The following is a 19,338-nucleotide window of genomic DNA, read 5'->3' on the forward strand; positions in this document are numbered from 1 at the left end:
AAATTCCACCATGCACAGATAGGGAGAATTAGCTAGACCACAAGGTATTAAAGGGAATTTATAATCGGGATTGTTTTTTCCAACTGCTGTTTGAAATGTCAAGAATGTTTTTTTTTTCTCTATTATTGTTGTTCAGATTAGAAAACTTTATTGATCCCCAGCGAGGAAACTCATTTTTCACCTGGTCAGTTCATACACACAACAAACAATATCGACAGTGCATCACAGTACACAAGTAAATAAATAACAAACAATTATGAGGAATTATGAAGGTCAATTATGATTAGGCCTAAATTCAAGCTGCCTTCACCATTTCAAAGGCACCTTTTAACTTATCATTTAGTATCTAGTATTTAGCCTACTTGCACATAGCTCTGTATAAATATATATATTTATTTCTCGTTTACTGCACATAGTTCTGGTTACATCTGTTTACATCTGTTAGTCCAATCACTGTCCACTTATATCTACTCCTTTATATTTTGTATTTTTAAGTTAAGTTTAAGCTTTAAGTTGTATTTAAATTGACACTTTATATTTAGGTTAAAATGTTTCGTACTTGCACTCTTGTTAATTTACTGCTCTGTGTGCCTTTGAATTGCTCCCCGGGGACAAATAAAGTTTTTTGAATTTGATTTTTTTCTTATACAAAATGTTTTTGTCTGAATGCAAAACTTAATTTTTATGGCCTTATTACCTAGTCTTAAAAAAACAACCAGGCCTCGTAAGTAGCCTATGAATAGACAGAATATATCTACTATCATTAACTGTGTTATACATTTTGTGTGAGAGTGTGTTCTGTCCGCCAGATGGGGGCGGTAGTACTCTTCTCTTCTTCTTCTTCTTCGCCCACCGCCGAAGAAGAAGAAGAAGAAGAGCGCAGCGGAGTGAACTCCTGTCTCCTTCCAGCATCATCAGTCTTCTTCACCACCATCACTTCTCTGTGGCCTTAACCCCCACCAAACTGCATTGTCTTGTTGGCTGACGACTAAAATCTAACATCAGGTATCTCAGGTATTTACTTTGCCTGTACAATTGTGTCGCTTTTAAACGCATTGGTCAACAGGACGATAAAGCGGAGAGGGCGTTGGTTTTCCGATGATCCCGTTACTCTCTTCTTGTAACAGCAGGCCGGCTGCCATGGAGATTAGCATGCTAACACGGATGAGCTAGCTGTCTCTGCGGACATTGAGGTCCATTAGTTTGATTATAAAATACATTGTTTGACATTTGAATATGTTTGAAACAGGATAAAGAGTCCCAAAAAAAAAAAAGAATTTGGTTAAATAAACAAAAACACAGTGAAGAAAAACAAGGTGAAATGGATTTTTGTTGTTTTTTTCCATCAGTCAGTGTGAAGGTGGGTGGAGGAGTGGGACTGGAGCTTTTCTGTTGTCCAATTGTTTATTGACAAAAACAAATAATAAGACATGGAAATTAACAATGTGTTGTTGCATAGAATTTATACTAAAAGCTGCTAGTTTTTACTTATTGTATATGCATGCAAAAAAAAGGAGGAGTTTAAGGAGCAACTGAATAAAGTGGTTCTTTATCACCTAGCTTGATATCTTATAATTTGTATATTTTTGGAATAAAAAAAGCCATTCATGGTTAGCCGTGACATAATGACAGAAAAAACGGATAGAGAGGACATTGTTATGAACAGCTGGCTTGGATTCACATGTTGCAGTATGACAGGCCCTGGGCGAGACATCGAGGATTACACTCAGGATATTTGTAGAGTTTGTTAGCTTGAGGTCACAAGTCTGAGCACAACTTTCTTTGCAAAACTATATTTTGTGGCGCTATGCAGACTGTCTTAATGTGTCATGAAGGCCTAAGAGCTGTTGAATATGTGTTGACATCTCAATAAAAACACTCATATCAAGTAATACCTATTTTATCAGCTGTTGTATTTAACAGTCCTCTTTTTAATTCCTGTACTTTGTTTTAATTGTGATTTAATGTAAATTGTGTTAATGGTTTGAGCCTTGTCAACAATTACCCAAACCAAGCTCAGGGGTTGTTTAATAGATTAGTGCTGGATTATACAGTTGTGTTCGCAGTAACTCAGAGCAAAGGAAGCAATTAAATTATTTTAATATTTGAAAAAAATGTCATAATTCACAGATCCTTTACTAGAGTGTTTGTCTCTTTCTCTGCCATAAAGTTCAGTAGCAGTTCAGGAACTGTTACGCTTGTCTTCTGTATATGCTTAAGGATAAAGAGTTTCTGATATAACCAACACTGATGTTTTAAAACTGGTCCTATATGATGAATGACAATGAGTCATGTCAATGTAAAGGCCATTTCCCAGCCTTTCTGACCATGTATACGTCAAATAATGAAGAGATTTTAATTATTGTATATTTTTATGGAAACATCTGTTTGTTGCAGCGTTACTAAGCCTATTTAGACTTATAGTTGAGGATCCTGGGCAGCTGAGTGAGACAAATACATCAACTGAAATAAAATGGCTTATTAAAACAAGCAGTGAGGATTTATTGAAGAGTCTCTTCATCGTCCTGTCACATGTTCTATTTCCATTACAGGATGTCTGACAAGAGTGAGCTGAAGGCTGAGCTGGAGAGGAAGAAACAACGGATCGCCCAGATTCGAGAGGAGAAGAAGCGGAAAGAAGAGGAGAAGAAAAAAAAGGACGTGAGTGTTGGAATCTAGAACTACCACCCTTGCAGAACAGTCTGCTGCTTTGTTTCTAGCCTGTTCTGTGTTCTTGCAGGGAGACTCGAAGCGAGCTGCCGAGTCAGGGGGTGGGTCTTCTGCTGGCCATGAAGACTCTGACCTGGAGAGGAAGCGGAGAGAGACGGAGGCTCTGCTGCAGAGTGTCGGCATCAACCCTGACATGCCTCACGGTAAACTCAAAACACCAGCATGCCTCTGTATTTTATCCTTCACTTTCTCTTATCTCCCACTGTTTTCACGTTGTTTGCTTGACTGATTCACTGTGTTTATTAATGTCTAAAGCTCTAACTTTGTGGTCTGGCACGATTTCCGTCACTTCCCCAACCCCACCTCATCCAATATATGAACATTTTACACAACTGTTTTGTGCATGACACCTAAACCTGCCTGCCATTTATTTTCATTCTCTCTTCTCTCCCTTTTGTGTCTTTTTTCATGACCTCCCTACCGCATGCAAACTCATTCACACACTCACTCACTCAATCAATCATTGAAACTTCTCCCATTCATTTCCCCTCCTTGCTCCCTCTCTCTCCCACTCACTCACCCAATCATCCACTCACACACTTACAAACACACACACGCACTCACAGCTCAGCCCCTGAGGGTAGTAACAGAAGATACGTGTCTGTTTCACTACCTAGTCCCTGCCCCCATGTCTCCCTCCAACAAATCAGTGGGCAGCGATGCAGGAAGCCAAGATTCTGGGGACGGAAACGCTGGACCAAGGTCTGTGTGAGTGTGTGAGATGGAGAGAGAGATGGGGATTGGTTGCTTTTAGTCATTTTTTTTATGCAAAGTCGATTGTACCTGCATGCCAAATGTGTTTGTGGTAACATGGTGAATTTAACTTGATGAACTCTGACTTGTCTCCTCTTTGCCTTTTTCACCGGCATGCTGATGTTTCTCAATTAACACGTACTCCGTTCTTCTTCTTCTCTCTCTGTCTTTCTTCCTCTCTTGTTTCCTGTCCTTCCCTTCTTTAATTGATCTTATACTGCTTATCATCTGTGTTTGCTTTCATCCCAATGTCTTCCTCTTTTCATTCTGTCCGTCCTGTCTCTCTCTTACTAACACCGTCTGGTGGTTTGGCTGTATAAGGACATTGCATTGGGATCCTGACCCCTCTACTCTGCAACTCCACTCCGACTCTGAGCTCATAGGGTACTGCTCCTCTCTCCTTTAGCTTGTCTTCCAGCTTATTCAGTTTTGTGGATTCATCTTAGATTTGTCTGAATGTGTTATTATTATCTCTGTATATCATTATTTATGTCGCTACAAAAATCAGCATTCAGTCCTTTCATTGCAAATGTGTGTGTGCTTATTTTTACAATTGTGTGTGTGTGTGTGTGTGTTTAGACGTGGAGCTGTGAGGCTGGGCATGTCCAAAATGACCCAGGTGGACATTGTTCCGAAGGAAATGGTGTCTTACTGTAAAGAAACACAGACACCCACTGAGGCGCTGACACGCACTGATCAAAAAGCAGGTAAACAAACATACAAAACAGATAAAAGCCATGTTTTCTTAACCTTTTAGCTTGAAATGAATAAATGCCTACTCAAATATGTGTTTCAGATGAGGAAGAGGATGAGGAGATAACTGCTCCCCCACCAGCAGAGGACAACCAGGAGGAGAAAGATGATCAGGGTGAACAGCAAGAAGATGGTGAGAACAGTCAGACTATTTTTTCTTAAAGTAACAATTTTGACCAAATATCTGTCTTTACAAATATTTGTAACTACTAATCTGGATCTTTCCTGGTATTCTTCCTATTTAATGTTGGATTTCCTCTGTATAGACACCCCTAAAGAGCTGACAGAGGAGGAGAAGCTGCAGGTACTGCACTCTGAAGACTTCTTGTCGTTTTTCGAGCGAGGCAGCAGAATTGTAGAGAGAGCTCTGGCTGAGCATGTGGATGTTTGCTTTGACTACAGTGGCAGAGATCTAGAGGATAAAGAAGGGTGAGGCACATTTCAAAAGAAATGTACACTCGATTGAAGTTAAATAAAACTGATAACAGGGCAGTCAGAATTGATACGCATTTTTTTTCTGTCCCTCCTAGTGACTTGCAGGCAGGTGCAAAGTTAGTGTTGAACAGACAGTTTGCAGACGAGCGCTGGACCAAAAACAGAGTGGTCACCTGTCTCGACTGGTCTCTTCAGGTGGGTCAGAACACAAACACAGACAGTGAAGATCTTCATGTCGACTAAAAATGAACTCTCAATACTTTTCTAATTTTTTTTTTTACTCTTAGATAATTCTTGCCTTGTCTCACTGTTCCCTCTTCTCTATATCTAAACATGGCTGCTGCGTTCCTCTCAGTACCCTGAGCTACTGGTGGCCTCATACAACAACAACGAGGATGCTCCCCATGAGCCAGACGGAGTGGCTCTGGTCTGGAACATGAAGTACAAGAAGGGCACACCTGAGTACATCTTCCACTGCCAGGTGCTTTGGAATTCTTTTTTTTTTTTTATATCTACCACTACTAAAGTTTCTGGAAAGAAGCAGATACTTATCAATTGTTTTATTTTCTTCCTCTAGTCGGAGGTGATGTCAGCCGGATTTGCCAAGTTTCACCCAAACCTGGTGGTGGGTGGGACATACTCAGGACAGATTGTCTTGTGGGACAACAGGAGCAACAAGCGCACACCTGTTCAGAGAACTCCACTGTCTGCAGCTGCACACACAGTAATGAAATGAATGTCTTCTTTTCAGCTGTGTCGTTTCTTTTAGCAACCTGTTTGCTTTTAATGCACATGTTGATATATGGCTGACTTTTCCTGCTGTGTATATTGAATAAAATAATATACAGTATATCATAAAACTTCTGTTACTGTGCTATCTTCTGTGTTCAGCATCCAGTCTATTGTGTGAACGTGGTGGGAACCCAGAATGCTAACAACCTGATCAGCATTTCGACTGACGGTAAAATGTGCTCCTGGAGTCTCGACATGCTCTCCCAGCCACAGGTATGTTCAACCTGTATGGATGATGTCATGAGTATCAGCTGGTTTGTCCAAGAGTCTTGAGTCTGTGTGTGTTTTGGTACCTGCAGGACAGCCTGGAGCTGGTTTTCAAACAGAGCAAAGCTGTGGCTGTGACCTCCATGGCCTTTCCTCTGGGGGACGTGAACAACTTTGTGGTGGGGAGCGAGGACGGCTCAGTTTACACTGCCTGTCGCCACGGGAGGTGGGTGCCTTTTTGAACTTTGTCCTCATTACAAACAAATGTCTTCCTGTATCAAGGTTTATAATCAGTTTATCAGAAAGTTAAAACAACAGTGTGACTTATTTATTGGAAAAGGATAATCAGTAAAAGTCCTCACTGTTGTTTACATGTGTGTGTTACAGTAAGGCGGGTATCACAGAGGTGTTTGAGGGCCATCATGGTCCGGTGACCGGGCTGAGCTGCCACAGTGCTGGAGGACCTGTTGACTTCTCTCACCTCTTCATCTCCGCCTCTTTTGACTGGACTGTCAAACTTTGGAGCACTAAGGTGAGACATCTGAAGTATTACACAACATATGATACTATAAGCTCCATGGTGAGTCTATTTTTAAAAATTATTGTTATTTTTTACATTTAAAAATGTCTTCCTCCTGTTCTCCTGTTCAGAGTACCCGTCCATTGTACTCATTTGAGGACAGTTGTGACTATGTCTACGATGCCATGTGGTCTCCAACACACCCTGCTCTGTTTGCTTGTGTGGACCTTGCTGGACGCCTTGACCTGTGGAACCTCAACAATGATACTGAAGTATGAACATAAACGCCTTAGTCCTTCATTGCGCCCCTTTTAAAAGGATGGTTTGACAGTTTTTGGAATGAGGTTATTTGCTGTTTTACCAGGAGTTTAATGAAAGAGTTGATTCTCTCATGTTTATATTTTGAATATGCTGCAGGAGTCAGTAGTAACTTATCTTAACAGAAAGACTGTAAATGGGGTAGATGACCAGTCTGATTCTATCAGAAGGTACCAAATGGATTAATAATAAATAGTATTTTATCACAACAAGAAAACCTACTGGATCCAAAAGAGTGTGTTGGTAAATCTTGTCATCTAACTCTTGACAAGAAATTTGCTTATTAGCCTTATAAGCCAAAATCCTTGCTTCTATTAGAGCTGTTATTTCCCCCCTAGGTTCCCACAGCCAGTGTGAGTGTGGAGGGAGCTCCAGCGCTGAACCGTGTAAGATGGGCTCACTCAGGCAAAGAGATCGCCACTGGGGACTCTGATGGACAGGTGCAGGTCTACGACGTAGGAGAGGTGAGATCCCATCATTTACTCAATAAATGCTCCTGGAAACAAATAATATAAACCTGTATGAGATTCCAGATTCATGACATGAATTTGGTATGTTTTTTTTTTTTTTTTTATCTTCCTACAGCAAATCTGCGTACCCAAGGCTGATGAGTGGACGCGCTTCGTTAGGACCTTGGCTGAGATCAATGAGAACCGAGATGAAGCTGAGGAACTTGCTAATGTGTGATTGTTACAATCCTCACACTGACAACCGCCCATCATTTCTTCTCCAATACACAAAACACCTGAAGCACACTACACCACATTTGCTTCCAGCTTTGTCACCCACTACATGATTTGGCCTGAGGAGATGTGCAGAGCTAGAAGGGATTGAAAAGACAGTTTTAGAAAAGTTCAGGAAGTTGTTGTTTTTTTTAAAGCGTCTTTAGGAGTTTAGAGTATGTGTTGGAATAAGTAATGTCATGTGTAGCAGTAGTATTACAGAACTACAGTTATGTGGTTAAAGTGGAATTCAAGGGAAGTGGTTTGTAGCCCAGATGTGGCTGTCCACTCTAAACTTCTAGCTTTGATATCATCCTCAGGGCTCCAGAAACTGCTCTTCTCCTGAGGCCTCAACCAACTCAGCCCTTTTTTAAATATGCAAACCTTTGTACCTGCACCTTTTTATTACCATTTGAGTGTTTTTACATGTGTTCATTTTTTCCGGACATGCTTTTGCACCTGGACGGCAAAGTGTTTCAACCAAGTGACAAAAGAAAAGCTGACATATCACTATCCACACAGCAGCACTTAATGACTAAACGACAGGTGTGCTTACTGTACATGCACTCTGGCCTGTGCAGGAGTCTGTCACTATATTTGAACCACTACAATATTTAATATTTATTCTGGTGGTTATACTTATTTAAATATTTTGTGTATTGTTTAATTGCTGCTTTGTACTAAAGCTTGAGTAGTACATTCCTAAAATAAGCACTACAAGTGTTTTTACCAGGCAAACTCTCTTCTTTAAGAGCATATAAATAAACCACATGAAGTTTTCAAAGGGGATGTAAAGCGGGTGTTGAAAACTCTTCCATCACTGCAAATGAATGGATTTTTATCATTATTTTTTCCGTCCAGTTTATCTTTCTTCCCAGGATGCAGCAGTCTAACCTCACCAGCCTGGTTTAACCGTTCAGCTTCAAAAAATGCTTCTCTTTCATGTGTAGAATGAGCTAAAACATGTACTGTAGCAACCATGTTGGATAGAACATGAAGATCAGTATTCTGCTTTGACTCAATGTACTGTTCTCTTTCCTGTTACTGTTCCTCATACAGTCTAAGGTTGCTCTTTTCCATTGGAATAAAACTCTAGACATACTGTTAAAATTAAAACCATATGGATGATTTATTTCAATAAAATACAATGACTAAATTCAGATACATTTAATTTATTAACCTAATTCTCTGCTTATGATTCTTGTTTCGAAAGAAAACACTGGATTGAAAAGTTCTGTACATCAGTAAGAGTGATTCTCAAACACCAGGACTCAAGGCCCCACGTAGCCATAACATTACAGTAAATCAACATTACGACACTTTGTGTGGTAACATTTGTTTCACTGACTCCTGTTAATGTATTCTCAGTACAGTTATACAATATGTACAGTATATAGCCTCCTGTCTCAGCACCAAGCAGTAGTGTAGCCCCCCCCCCCACACACACACACACACCATGCTGACCAAGCTAATATTTTCTATGCCCTTCGTCCAATAAGAGAAGTCCTACTCATCAGACAGAAAAGAAATTCAAATCATATGTGCTACTCATGAAATAAAGAGGAGTGCTGAGACCCCACCTTATACAAATGCTTGAGGAAAAACAAAAAAAAACAAAAATGGAGTTGCCAGGAGCGTACAGCCACAGAAGATACAACAGTCTGGTCCTGTCGCCGTCTGCTCGCTTACATCCACAGCTGGTTTGAGACCAGTGCAGCACGCCTTCACCTTGTAGATTTACGAGCTGCTGTTGTTTGTTCCTAACTTAATGGCCCTCTATTTGTGGAGTGTATTTGACTTTGTGCGTGTTTTGCTTTGTGTATCTATCTAAGTGTCTGGCTCCTGGTAAGAGGAGAGTAGGGATGGCGTGGTGATACAGAGATTCAGATCTCTATGGGGCCTCAGCTGGCGTTGCAGTGACTGGCTCTGGGTGATGAATGGAAACCACCCCGGAGGACTTGAATTTGGGAAGATGGAGGCCAAATTTGTTCTCAACACCGGCAAAGGTAGCTGCAGCCAGACGGTAGCCCCCGACGTGGTCAGCATTTATGGGAGGAAGCTCTGAGATGCGAGACTTGGGTGTGGGATCGGATCCTGCAGGACGGCTGGAGAGATGAGGAGAAGATAGATGCATCAATTACAGAACAAATATTGGCATTTGTAATCATTTAAATATGATGTTTCAAAGCGATATTTATGTACATGTATGATGATTACATTTTTTATTGGAGTTAAACGGATCAGATTTGTGTTTGTCATATATGACTAAAGCAAGATCTTCTGTACTTTCACATTGACCAACAAGTGCATCCTGACATCTACTTTTTCAGTCCCAGCCCTAACAAGATTTTATTGGCTGTTTAATTAGGTTATTTAGTTATAAGGGCTACAAACGTTAGTGGCTGTTCTTGTTGTTCTTTTTGAAAAAAAGAAGATGATGAACTTACTGTCCTCCAAAGTCAACGTAGAACCACCGCTGTAGGAGCTCATAAGTCACAAGAGTCACCCCAAACTGAGGAGAGGACCGACACATACGGGCTGGGGAATAAAAAGAAACACATTTTCACAAGTTTAATTAAAAAAAACAACAACACATTGACTATGTGTGCAGCATTACACAGAAAACACGCACCTCCAGCTCCCTTCCACAGAGCCCTGAAGCCCTCCTCTCTCATGATCTTTCTGAAGCAATCGATCACTCCAGTATAGGAGGTCTGCCCGGCCCTCGCTGCAACCTGCAGACGTGTCTTGATAACATCAGCAGGTGTCACAAGAGAGGCTGCTGGGATACCTGGGAAGCAGAGTTACAAAGACGTCAGATGAGGCAAGTTACCTTAACATGTGTGAAAATGGACTGTGAAAAAGTAGCGGCTGCCTGCTTTTGATATTCTAAGTCACAATCTGAGGTTACCTGCAATCGCTCCAGCGGTGAGCAGCTGCAGAGCTCCCAGCCTGCCTTGCTCATCGGCCATCAGGGTCTTGAGATGGGCGTATGCAGGGAAATAGATGGCTGAGAAGGGGATGTCTCTCAGGAAACATGCTTTAGCACCCTATTGTGACACACAAACAGACTGATATATGAGACAGTGCTTGGAAGTAGTCGATGAAGGCAAAAGAGTGCATTAACGTTACAGAGAGTGAGTGCCAGTACATCTAACGGAGGACTTTTACACACACTGAGAGAGGACTTGTGAGGAGCTTTACCTTGTAGAGGCCAAAGAAGCCCAGGTCACGGACCACGCTGAGTGCACTAACTCGGGGTCCAGTGGTGATCTCGCCTGCCACCTGCAGGCGAATCTTCACAATCTCCAGAGGGTTGGTAAAAATCACCTGAGAGCCTCCAGCCTGGATAGACAGGGAGAAGAAAAGTTTGTTTCAACACCTCAATTAAAAAAAAGGAATCACTGCTCCTGCCTCGTAAATGTTTATAGCTGAGGGATGGGAGCCGTGTCTTGCTCATGAAAAGTGTCAAAAGTAAAAAAAGAGAAAGAAAGAAAAAGGGATCCTGATCAATATTACTTTGCTATTTCCTTGGAGGGTAAGGTGTTCTCGGCCAAAGTTTGAGTAAGGATGAACAAAGCTAGTAAAAACAAACAGAAAAAAAAAAAAACATGTTGTACTGGACAATGACATTTTAACCCTGGGTGCACTTTTGCATGGCAGCCCTGTGTTAGTGATGTCATTTAGATGACATCACTAACACAGTGAGTGAGTGATGCATGCAGAGATTCTCTCTAATGGCTTTTACAACTAAAGGAGGCACCAACTTTTAGTAATTGACAGCATCCTCACTTTTTTATTCTACTTTTCATGATGCATTCACACACAGATGGGGCAAGAAAACAAAGTGTTTGGAACTTACACAGCCACCAGCCATAACCTCAGCAAAGAAAGGAATTGTGTTGTCTTTCCCGGTGAACTTGTCTCTTACAAAGTCGTTCACCTGTTGGACGCAAACAAATCAGGGGTGAGATTATAGACTGTTTAAATCAAATAATGAAATCAGTCAATTAATGTCATTTCAGCTTTGTTGGTTTTATTGGGAGGGAGGGGGTGGGGTACTCACGGTCAGTTTGATGGCTTTCTCAGGGGCCACACCTATAAGCTGAGGGACCAGACCTATGGGGAGAATGATTGACATGAGGATATTTCCTAAGTAGTAACAGAACAGCAGAATCAAGGGAGGAGGAATAAACATTCAAAATACTAAGACTGAAGGTCACCTGACCTCAGTCAGTCAAGAACAACAAGGGAGTGATAAACAGGGAGGGACAGTTTGACAAAGGATAGAATAGTCCTGAAGAGGACCTTTCTGAAACCTCTCTCCCAGCTCTTGTGTTTATACAAACCAAACCCCCCCAGCATCTATCACAGGGATTCACTTCATGGTCACAAACTGTTCTGCCAGAATTTGGTTTTAATAAGGAAATAATTTTATCTACTTTAAACGTCTGCCTGGCACACTGAGCCTGCCTCTCTCTCCCCCATCTCTCTCCCTCCCCCATCTGTATACTTACTGAATGTAATGTAGCTATCTTAAAATATTCTGATACCATTTAAGTTAATAACTATATATTTTCCTGGAAGTTCCAGAGCTGCCTTGTCTTTGGGTTCCTCTGGATCGTCGGTGTGCTTAATGCTCTCATTGTCTCTACCCATCTCTTTCTTCCTGCATCTCCCTCTATCCCTCTCTCCTCTCTCCTCCCTCCAAGCACAGCACAGTTGCAGCAGATGGCTGTTATATATTGATGATATATTCATATATAATATTGAGTCTCAGTGAATAATATAATAAATACGAGTTAAGTCTAGTCCTTCTGTTTGTGTAAAGTGTCTTGAGATAACAATGTTAAAAACTGGCTCTGTAAGAAGAAAGATTGATTTGCTGATTCATCACTGGTGTATTGGCTGCAGAAAGGGAATCATTCAGGCACTGATTGAGAGCTCTTCCTGCCTACCTCTGTAGAAGCCGAAGGCGCCCTCGTAACGAAGGACCTTCTTAGCACAGTCGAAGCTGTTCTTGTACATCAGCTCGCCTACGAAGGATCCTGTGGACCTCTGGTTCTGCATACGAGTCTTCACCAAGTCGATGGGGTACACTGCAGTGGCTCCCGTAGCTATGTGAAAACACACGGGCTCAGACCAAATACTTTAAAAACAACATGGATTCTAGATATTCTGCAGCTGTGTGTTCACCTGTCTCTGGTCTCAAGATAACTCACCTCCAGCAATGGAGCCCAGGGTGAACCTGTAGGCTGACTCTGCAACCTGTAGCCACACAGGCCTGGAACTGTCCCCATGGGCCTGATGGTGAAAAAAAAAACACATGATATCGTTGTGAATTTATCACATGAAAACTGTTTGAATGTACAGTACCTGTCCATTATATTAAGAGCAGAACACAAACATCATACCTGTTTTTGACTTTCAACCAGGTGGTGTGGCAGACATCCTTCCTCCAAAGGAGCTATCCTCTCAATATCGATAAGATTCAGGCGCCTGATGCACACATATGTAGTTCTGTTATTAACATCAGGGTCTCATAGAGAACGTCTACTAGTTGTAAGAGTTTGGGTCTGACAGATTCAACCAAAGACTTTATAAGAAGAGCATAGTGAGGGTTACCCAGAGGGGGAGTGCAGGCCTGATAACTGGTACAGGATGTCAATTTCCATGGGAGTGATCTGTCCAAACTTGTTGGCACCATGAACAAACTCCTCTGTGGAAAAAGACAGCGATAAAAGAGTTACCTTTTATAATAACGTGGACATTCCTGGCAAACTCACACACACTTTTTCAGCTGAAAAGCAAAGATAGAACATCACAGCATTGTAGCCATCAGTCAATACCTTTTGTCACGAGTGTGTCCTTCCGCGTGCCAGCCAGCGTGCTGTAGATCTTGCGTATCAGCTCCATGTTGTTCAGGAGGGAGTTGAAGGCATTGAAGTACGAGAAGCTGACCATGTGGGAGGTGCTGCCACCGGCAGCCTGATAGAAGAAAAGTAGGGTATATCAGGTGCTAATTTGACTTTGAAAAAGATTATTTTTTTACATTGATCAAACTCTCCATGAGAAAGCCTGACCATACTGTTACAAATATCAGTGCGTATTGTCTGATATACATTTAAACTGGAGCTTTTATATTAAGTCATTATTGTAACTATTGTATGGTATTGTCTTTCAAACACTTTGTTGTGCCTCAATTGACCTTTTAAAGACTTCTTTACAATGGAAATGTGTATTATCACATTCCAGGCAAAATCTTAGAAGGATATCTGAGGGGGAAAATCTCAGTTGAATTAAGCTCTCTGCTAACAAACAAACCCAGCCATGTCAAGAAGTTTCACACATAAGAGAGGGAATGTTTGGAAACAATCTCCAAGAGAACATAGAGGATCCTGAAAGTAGCTTAAAAGATGGTAAGGATAGTGAAGACTGAGCCCAAGTTTTTAGGTAAGTGTTTATATATTGTTAACACCTCATGTAAAATTGAATTATGTTGCCACTAGCAAGTGATAGGCCTAAGCATCCCTTTTAATGAGGCAATTAGCCTCAGAATTTTTGCTACTTTAAAAAAATTGCCTGTTTTCAGCTTTTATGGTCGAGCTGCGAGCTATGAAGACAAAATCTAGAACACTTAGAGAAGTGATTATCTGAAAATAACTTTTCTCCTTCAGTCAATCTGAACTCAATCTTTCTGTGGCCAGAGTGAATAACTTGCGATGTACTGTCACTAAACTCTTCTTGTGTGCACACACTAACACTCACAGACACAAGGTTCTCCTCGACAAAGGGTGTGAGCATGTGGTGTCTGATGGTGGCCATGATGTCACTGAAGTCCATTGCAGAGATGACGCCATTCTTCCCTTTGTCCTTCTGGGCAAACGCTTGGCGTGCATGCTCCAACTGCAGCTCCTAAAAAAACGCCAAAAACAACAAAAACAAGCTTGAGTCTAAATAGATTCAAGAGAAAGGAAAAAGCAACAAACTATCAGTTTGTGTGGTGTGTAATCAGCTGACCTGCAGGAACTGGGTAAACTCCAGGTAGCTGAGGCATTTCTTGCTGTCGTGCCCAAAGTGCAGACGGATGAACTCACAGTCCCAGTTGAAGGGGATGTGGTGGTGCACTGTGGTCTGGCTGAAGATGTCCCGCACATTTTCTGCAGTACAAATAAACGTCAACATACATCCAAAAGAGGAATAAATCATATTGAGGACTACTTTCATAACCAAAAGTTGAGATGATTGACTTAAATGACATGGTGGGAAAAGCTTGGAGTGTGTGTGACATAAGACAGAAAGCAAAAGGTAGAAAGAACAGAAGAAACAGTGCATGAGAGACATTATGTAAGTCCATGTTAATGACTTAAACCGAGAATAATCTGGTTGACAATGTTGGGAAATTCTCTCTCCACGTGAACCAAATTAACGTGTTTAACTTGCTCCGATGACGCAGCGTGCACATGGATTGTTTCTGTAAACAATCTACAGTGTTACCTAGTAAGCTGGTTGCTGAAACACTTTTATAGTGTACTGTGCTCAGTGTTGACATCATTTTGTCTATGTGAGGTGAAGTCAAAGTTCAAGCAAAAACACACTGGCACGTACCAAAGGAAATGGTTCCAGTCCCAGTCTTGTCAAACAGCTGGAAGGCTACAATGAAGAGCGCATCAGGGGCACACAACACCGATTCAAAAGCAAGAAACTCCTGGTATGAGATCAGCCTGTCCAAGTTGCATAAGAGGTCAGAGAGAGCAAATATATACATGGTTAAACACTTTTTTTGGAGAGAGGCCAATACTAGATCACATAGTACTGCTTCAATACACAGACCAGAGCACCAAAAATCTAACTTTTCTCCATTCTTCATATTCAGCATTTTTTGCTTTCAATGAAAAGATTGTTGGATACAACTGACAAAATAAAAGTCTTGTGTGAAAAAGCTAATTTGCCAAAAACATCTCCTCAGCTCAGATTTAAACACAGTTCACGTAATCAGCAGAGTGTGTGCGTTTTCTTTTCCACACATCACTGTATACACAAACAGTCTGATGAATGAGAGTCATCGAGACATTTATCTTATCTGTAAGTTGCTATAATGTACAGCGCTGATCTGATATACCTCAATAAACTCTCAATTAGTGACAATAAGCTGTGTGCAACTGTGTGTGTGTGTGTGTGTGTGTGTGTGTGTGTGTGTGTGTGTGTGTGTGTGTGTGTGTGTGTGTGTGTGTGTGTTTTGGCGCACACTGTTTATGTGTCAGTAGTACGTACCCGTCCTTTGTGGTGTCAGCCACAGCAGCAATGAGCTGAACAGTTTTGGGATTGTGGTGGATCTGTGTGTTTAGTCCAAGATACTTCTGGACAAAGTCCCCTGGGGTCATAAACTTTTCTCCATCCTTGTCCACAACACTGGCATACTAAGGAGAGAAAGAAATCATTCACGTCAACCTTGACACTCACCCTTCAGCACCATTTGTACTTTTCCTAAATGACAACAATGTCAAACAACAAAAAATAAACTACAACGCCATCGCTTGCTCGTATCCGTTTCCCTCTGCAAGTTGTAAAGAGTTATTTACATAACTAAGACTTAATCCTTCTCAGGAGCATGGCTTACAATCAGCTTTTTTAACCCTCACGGTGTCCTTGCTAAAGGCCAGTTTAGTCCGTGTTTAGTCATGCATTGAGACACAGTGCAGCAGTATTACTGTTGCTTCCTTATGGGTTGAAAAAGGGTCTTTACAGATCATTCTGGACGGATGATCAGTTTTATTATGAAGCTTTTGCTTAATTTAAAAGACTGCAACTGAATTTAAAATAAATCTTAAATGCAACCTACTTGTTGCTAAGGATTTAAAAAGGCTGCATTTTAACAAGTTTATATTCTTTATCTTTAAACATCTGACATCATAGTAGATGAGCAATTTCACTTTTTCTCATGTTGCCTTTTTTAAGATTCGGACTGTAACTGCTGTAGGTTATATAGTGTCAGAAGCTGAGGGCGTACTGCAAGACCACTTCACGGAAGATTATATATTGCACCTTATTGCATGCTACTAGCTTCCTCTTTCATTGTAAGCCAACTATGTTAAAGGTGCAAGTCTTGAATAAAGGTGTTCAACTTAAATGTATTTAAGTTAGCGGCTTTTATTTTATTTCGATACAAACCTGATTCATGCCGCACCTAAGAAAACAAGGTCACTGATCTTGCAGTTGTAGCATGACATGTCAGAAATCTACTAGCCCACACTTTTGCACGCATGAGCATGCACAGTTTCACTAATGTCTCTGGGCAAAGCTTGTTAGATATCTGACTTACGTATTTAAGAGTCCAGGCAACTGCTGGCCAACATGACAATCACACAGTGGATCACAAACTCAGCATGCAGCAGCCAACGGAGAAATGCAAAGGTTAACCAAAAACCCCCACTGTTCTGTACAGTCACTCATGACACCTCAGTCAGACACAGACCGGTCTGGATGTGTATCCTCTGACAATAGCAATAGCCTTTTCTCTGACTCTCTCTCTTTAAATACACAACATGAGCACAACTGGTTAACCATGATTAATAAAACGTAACGCTTGAGCTGCACTAGAAGGAGTGAAACAAACTTTTCTGCTTAAGAAGCAACTACTAGACAATAAAATCATGCTCCCACAAGAAGTGCAAAGTATATCTATGTTTCACTTCTTGTGTCAGAAAGAAAGCAATAGTGTTTGGCAGCATAATAAATATGACCACCAGCATATATTCAGTTGAAGCTGTTTGTTCTTCACATAACAACAGCAGTCTGTATTGGACCTTTAACTGTGGCTAATACTGTAATTTAAACCCAATGACAAAATGAGTAAGCTCATTCAGTGAGGGAAAACAGTCCTGGTTGAGCTCGTTTCCTCACAGACGCATTTATTGTGTTTGAACAAGAGGGGGCTCAACATGTTAGGAAATCTCTGCGTATTCAAACAAACATTTGATTTGTGTGGATGAAATCTGTGTGAACCCTTACCTTCTGGAAGATGGATTTCAGCTCACTGGGGTCCCCACGTTTAGTAGATTGCACCTGCAAACACGCACACAATGGATTAACTTGTTTGACGATACTAATGTGGCTTTTTTAACATTTCAAAATGCTGCCCAGTAAAGAAGTAGGTTTTTGAAGGTGATGCAGATCAAAGAACAAGCCGAGTGATGTGGCATTGTGTCTCCTTGAAACGTCCACTGCTGTGAAGGAGATACAACAAAGACCCCACTGTGACGAACACGACACGCAATTAACGCTAAACAACTAAACTCACATACACTCACAATAAGCAGGTTAGGCAGCTAACTAAACTATCGACTGACCACAAGTCAGAGGTCGACGCAGGCTCATAACCTAACAACCGAGTAGCCGGCTAGCAAGCACAAACGACTCACAGGAGGAAGAGGACACAACCCCGCTGCAATGACATGCACAGATTAAAAACTGCAAACAACGAGAAGACGAGCACAACTTGGAAAAACACCCGACTGTAAGAGAAAGCAGTGGCGTTGGCGGCTGTCTGATAGCTGTTTTAGCTTTATCTCGCTAACTTGTAGGTTGTGGATATATCAACCAAGGCCAGCCACAGTCGGGCGGAGGCTAGCCGAGTGCTGCGACCGCCTCCGAGCCACCGTACCCGCCAGCAACACAGAATCTAGCTTTTGCTACTTCCTTAACATGAAACAGAACCGACAACAGAAAGAAATGTGCAAGTAGAGGATTGGAAATCGCCAAGAGAGCGATGCCGAAGTCACCTTGACCGCCATGCTGGTTTGACGTCACGTAGCCTACAAAGTGAGCGAGCGAGCGAGCGAGGCGCAGCGCACGCCCTCGGACGTGTGTAGTAGTGATGCTGAAAACGAAACCGCGCAGCCTCTCATGAGTACAACACACTGGATACTGAGCTTCCTTGTTAATAAGCATTTGTTATGAATAGATTTCAAAAGTAATGACTGTGGAGATCATGTTCGGTGTGTTTAGTGAAAATATAAAGTAAAGTATCTTGTACAATTACTCTCTCTCTCTCTCTCTCTCTCTCTCTCTCTCTCTCTCTCTCTCTCTCTCTCTCTCTCTCTCTCTCTCTCTCGTTGCCACAGCTACCATTGCCACTACAGTAGCTTCTTCTTTGTTACCTCATTTACACAGAAAGGGACAGCTTAAGGGCAGGGGTGGGCAACTGGCGGCCCGGGGCCCCTATCAACCCTCAACGTGGCCCTCAGGTCAATTTTTACATATCAATGAATTGGAAACATGAAGAAAATGTGACCAAATCTGCCATGAAATCATGAAAACCAGAAATACGTCCATAATAATATTTGATCACTGGCATATGTTGAGTTAAATTTGAGACATAATTGATTTTTTTTTTATTATAATTGATTCATAATTGATCGTTTTTGTCTCCTACAATTTGGCCCTTTGGCAGGGAGAATTAATTGAATGTGGCCCTTGCCGTGACCAAAGTTGCCCATCCCTGGCTTAGGGTATGTTTACTTTGACAAGCCACTTCAATTTGTTTTTTATTTAGTTAACCCTGACACGAATCGACATTTATATCTTACTTACTTTCCTATTCTATTTGATTAATATTTTTATTACTATATTTCTACTGCTATATTGTATATTTTGGAGCAACTGTAACAATCGAATTTCCCTCTGGGATTAATAATAACATTTCGGTGCAAAGGGGCTTTAGCAAAACAAAACAGCAGGGGGAAACACACTATCAAGTACTAATGCTGTGTTTTACTACTGTCTTCATGGTTTGCACATAGTAAAGATATTAAAAAAAATCTAGATATAGACAGAAGAAAAAACAACAACAATAATCTACAATTTCCCACCCATCAGTTGTATTTCATTGCTGTGTTGTTCATGCTACCATTTGATGGCGTTAAGAGACAGGAAGAGGAAGGCTTTCCCAGCTTATAATGTAAAGAAGCTACTTGTCTAAAATAAATCCTAATGAGCTAACATAACCATTAGCGAGGAAGTTGCACCTTTCCTATAAACTTAACACTTGTATGTTAATAAGGCGAATGCTAACAATACAATATTCCTTGAAATGTTTCATCCAATGCC

The 19,338-nt window shown here is 41.3% G+C and overlaps 2 protein-coding genes across 10 annotated transcripts; one reads left to right on the top strand and one right to left on the bottom strand.

Annotated features, from left to right (window-relative positions):
- The first annotated feature begins 861 nt into the window (after positions 1-861).
- On the top strand, positions 862-8,390 carry LOC110001708 (dynein, cytoplasmic 1, intermediate chain 2a). Of its 9 annotated transcripts, none has more exons than XM_065953921.1 (17): positions 862-1,014; positions 2,553-2,661; positions 2,741-2,873; positions 3,297-3,438; positions 3,805-3,867; positions 4,063-4,190; positions 4,280-4,369; positions 4,503-4,665; positions 4,767-4,866; positions 5,027-5,152; positions 5,249-5,395; positions 5,563-5,676; positions 5,763-5,896; positions 6,058-6,202; positions 6,322-6,462; positions 6,847-6,972; positions 7,094-8,390. In XM_065953921.1, exons 2-17 carry the CDS (start codon positions 2,554-2,556, stop codon positions 7,193-7,195), a joined length of 1,962 nt encoding a protein of 653 aa, XP_065809993.1. In that variant the 5' UTR covers positions 862-1,014; position 2,553; the 3' UTR covers positions 7,196-8,390. The 9 variants fall into 9 exon arrangements, with proteins under 9 accessions (XP_065809993.1, XP_020512870.1, XP_065809995.1 ...); XM_020657214.3 differs by having other exon boundaries at positions 3,297-3,432; XM_065953923.1 differs by having other exon boundaries at positions 3,348-3,438.
- LOC110001706 (electrogenic aspartate/glutamate antiporter SLC25A12, mitochondrial) lies at positions 8,335-18,116 on the bottom strand. Its single transcript, XM_020657213.2, has 18 exons — positions 18,012-18,116; positions 17,242-17,295; positions 15,505-15,650; positions 14,839-14,954; positions 14,251-14,390; positions 13,999-14,145; positions 13,080-13,218; positions 12,856-12,949; positions 12,645-12,729; positions 12,453-12,534; positions 12,189-12,347; positions 11,297-11,349; positions 11,093-11,173; positions 10,435-10,575; positions 10,142-10,280; positions 9,863-10,021; positions 9,678-9,768; positions 8,335-9,335 (listed from the first exon to the last, which is right to left on the bottom strand). Exons 1-18 carry the CDS (start codon positions 18,021-18,023, stop codon positions 9,122-9,124), a joined length of 2,052 nt encoding a protein of 683 aa, XP_020512869.1. The 5' UTR covers positions 18,024-18,116; the 3' UTR covers positions 8,335-9,121.
- Between the last annotated feature and the right edge of the window lie 1,222 nt (positions 18,117-19,338).

The sequence above is a fragment of the Labrus bergylta genome, chromosome 4 (assembly GCF_963930695.1).
Source record: "Labrus bergylta chromosome 4, fLabBer1.1, whole genome shotgun sequence".
In the NCBI taxonomy this organism is placed as follows: Eukaryota; Metazoa; Chordata; class Actinopteri; order Labriformes; family Labridae; genus Labrus; species Labrus bergylta.

Excerpts from the sequence above, each read along its gene's own strand:
- LOC110001708 (XM_065953921.1), top strand. The coding sequence starts at position 2,554 with ATGTCTGACAAGAGTGAGCTGAAGGCTGAGCTGGAGAGGAAGAAACAA. Across the intron at positions 2,662-2,740 it reads AGGAGAAGAAAAAAAAGGAC|GGAGACTCGAAGCGAGCTGC; the intron begins GTGAGTGTTGGA and ends GTGTTCTTGCAG. Across the intron at positions 4,191-4,279 it reads ACGCACTGATCAAAAAGCAG|ATGAGGAAGAGGATGAGGAG; the intron begins GTAAACAAACAT and ends TATGTGTTTCAG.
- LOC110001706 (XM_020657213.2), bottom strand. Across the intron at positions 13,219-13,998 it reads TCGAGGAGAACCTTGTGTCT|GCTGCCGGTGGCAGCACCTC; the intron begins GTGAGTGTTAGT and ends TTCTTCTATCAG. Across the intron at positions 9,769-9,862 it reads TCTGTGGAAGGGAGCTGGAG|CCCGTATGTGTCGGTCCTCT; the intron begins GTGCGTGTTTTC and ends TTTATTCCCCAG.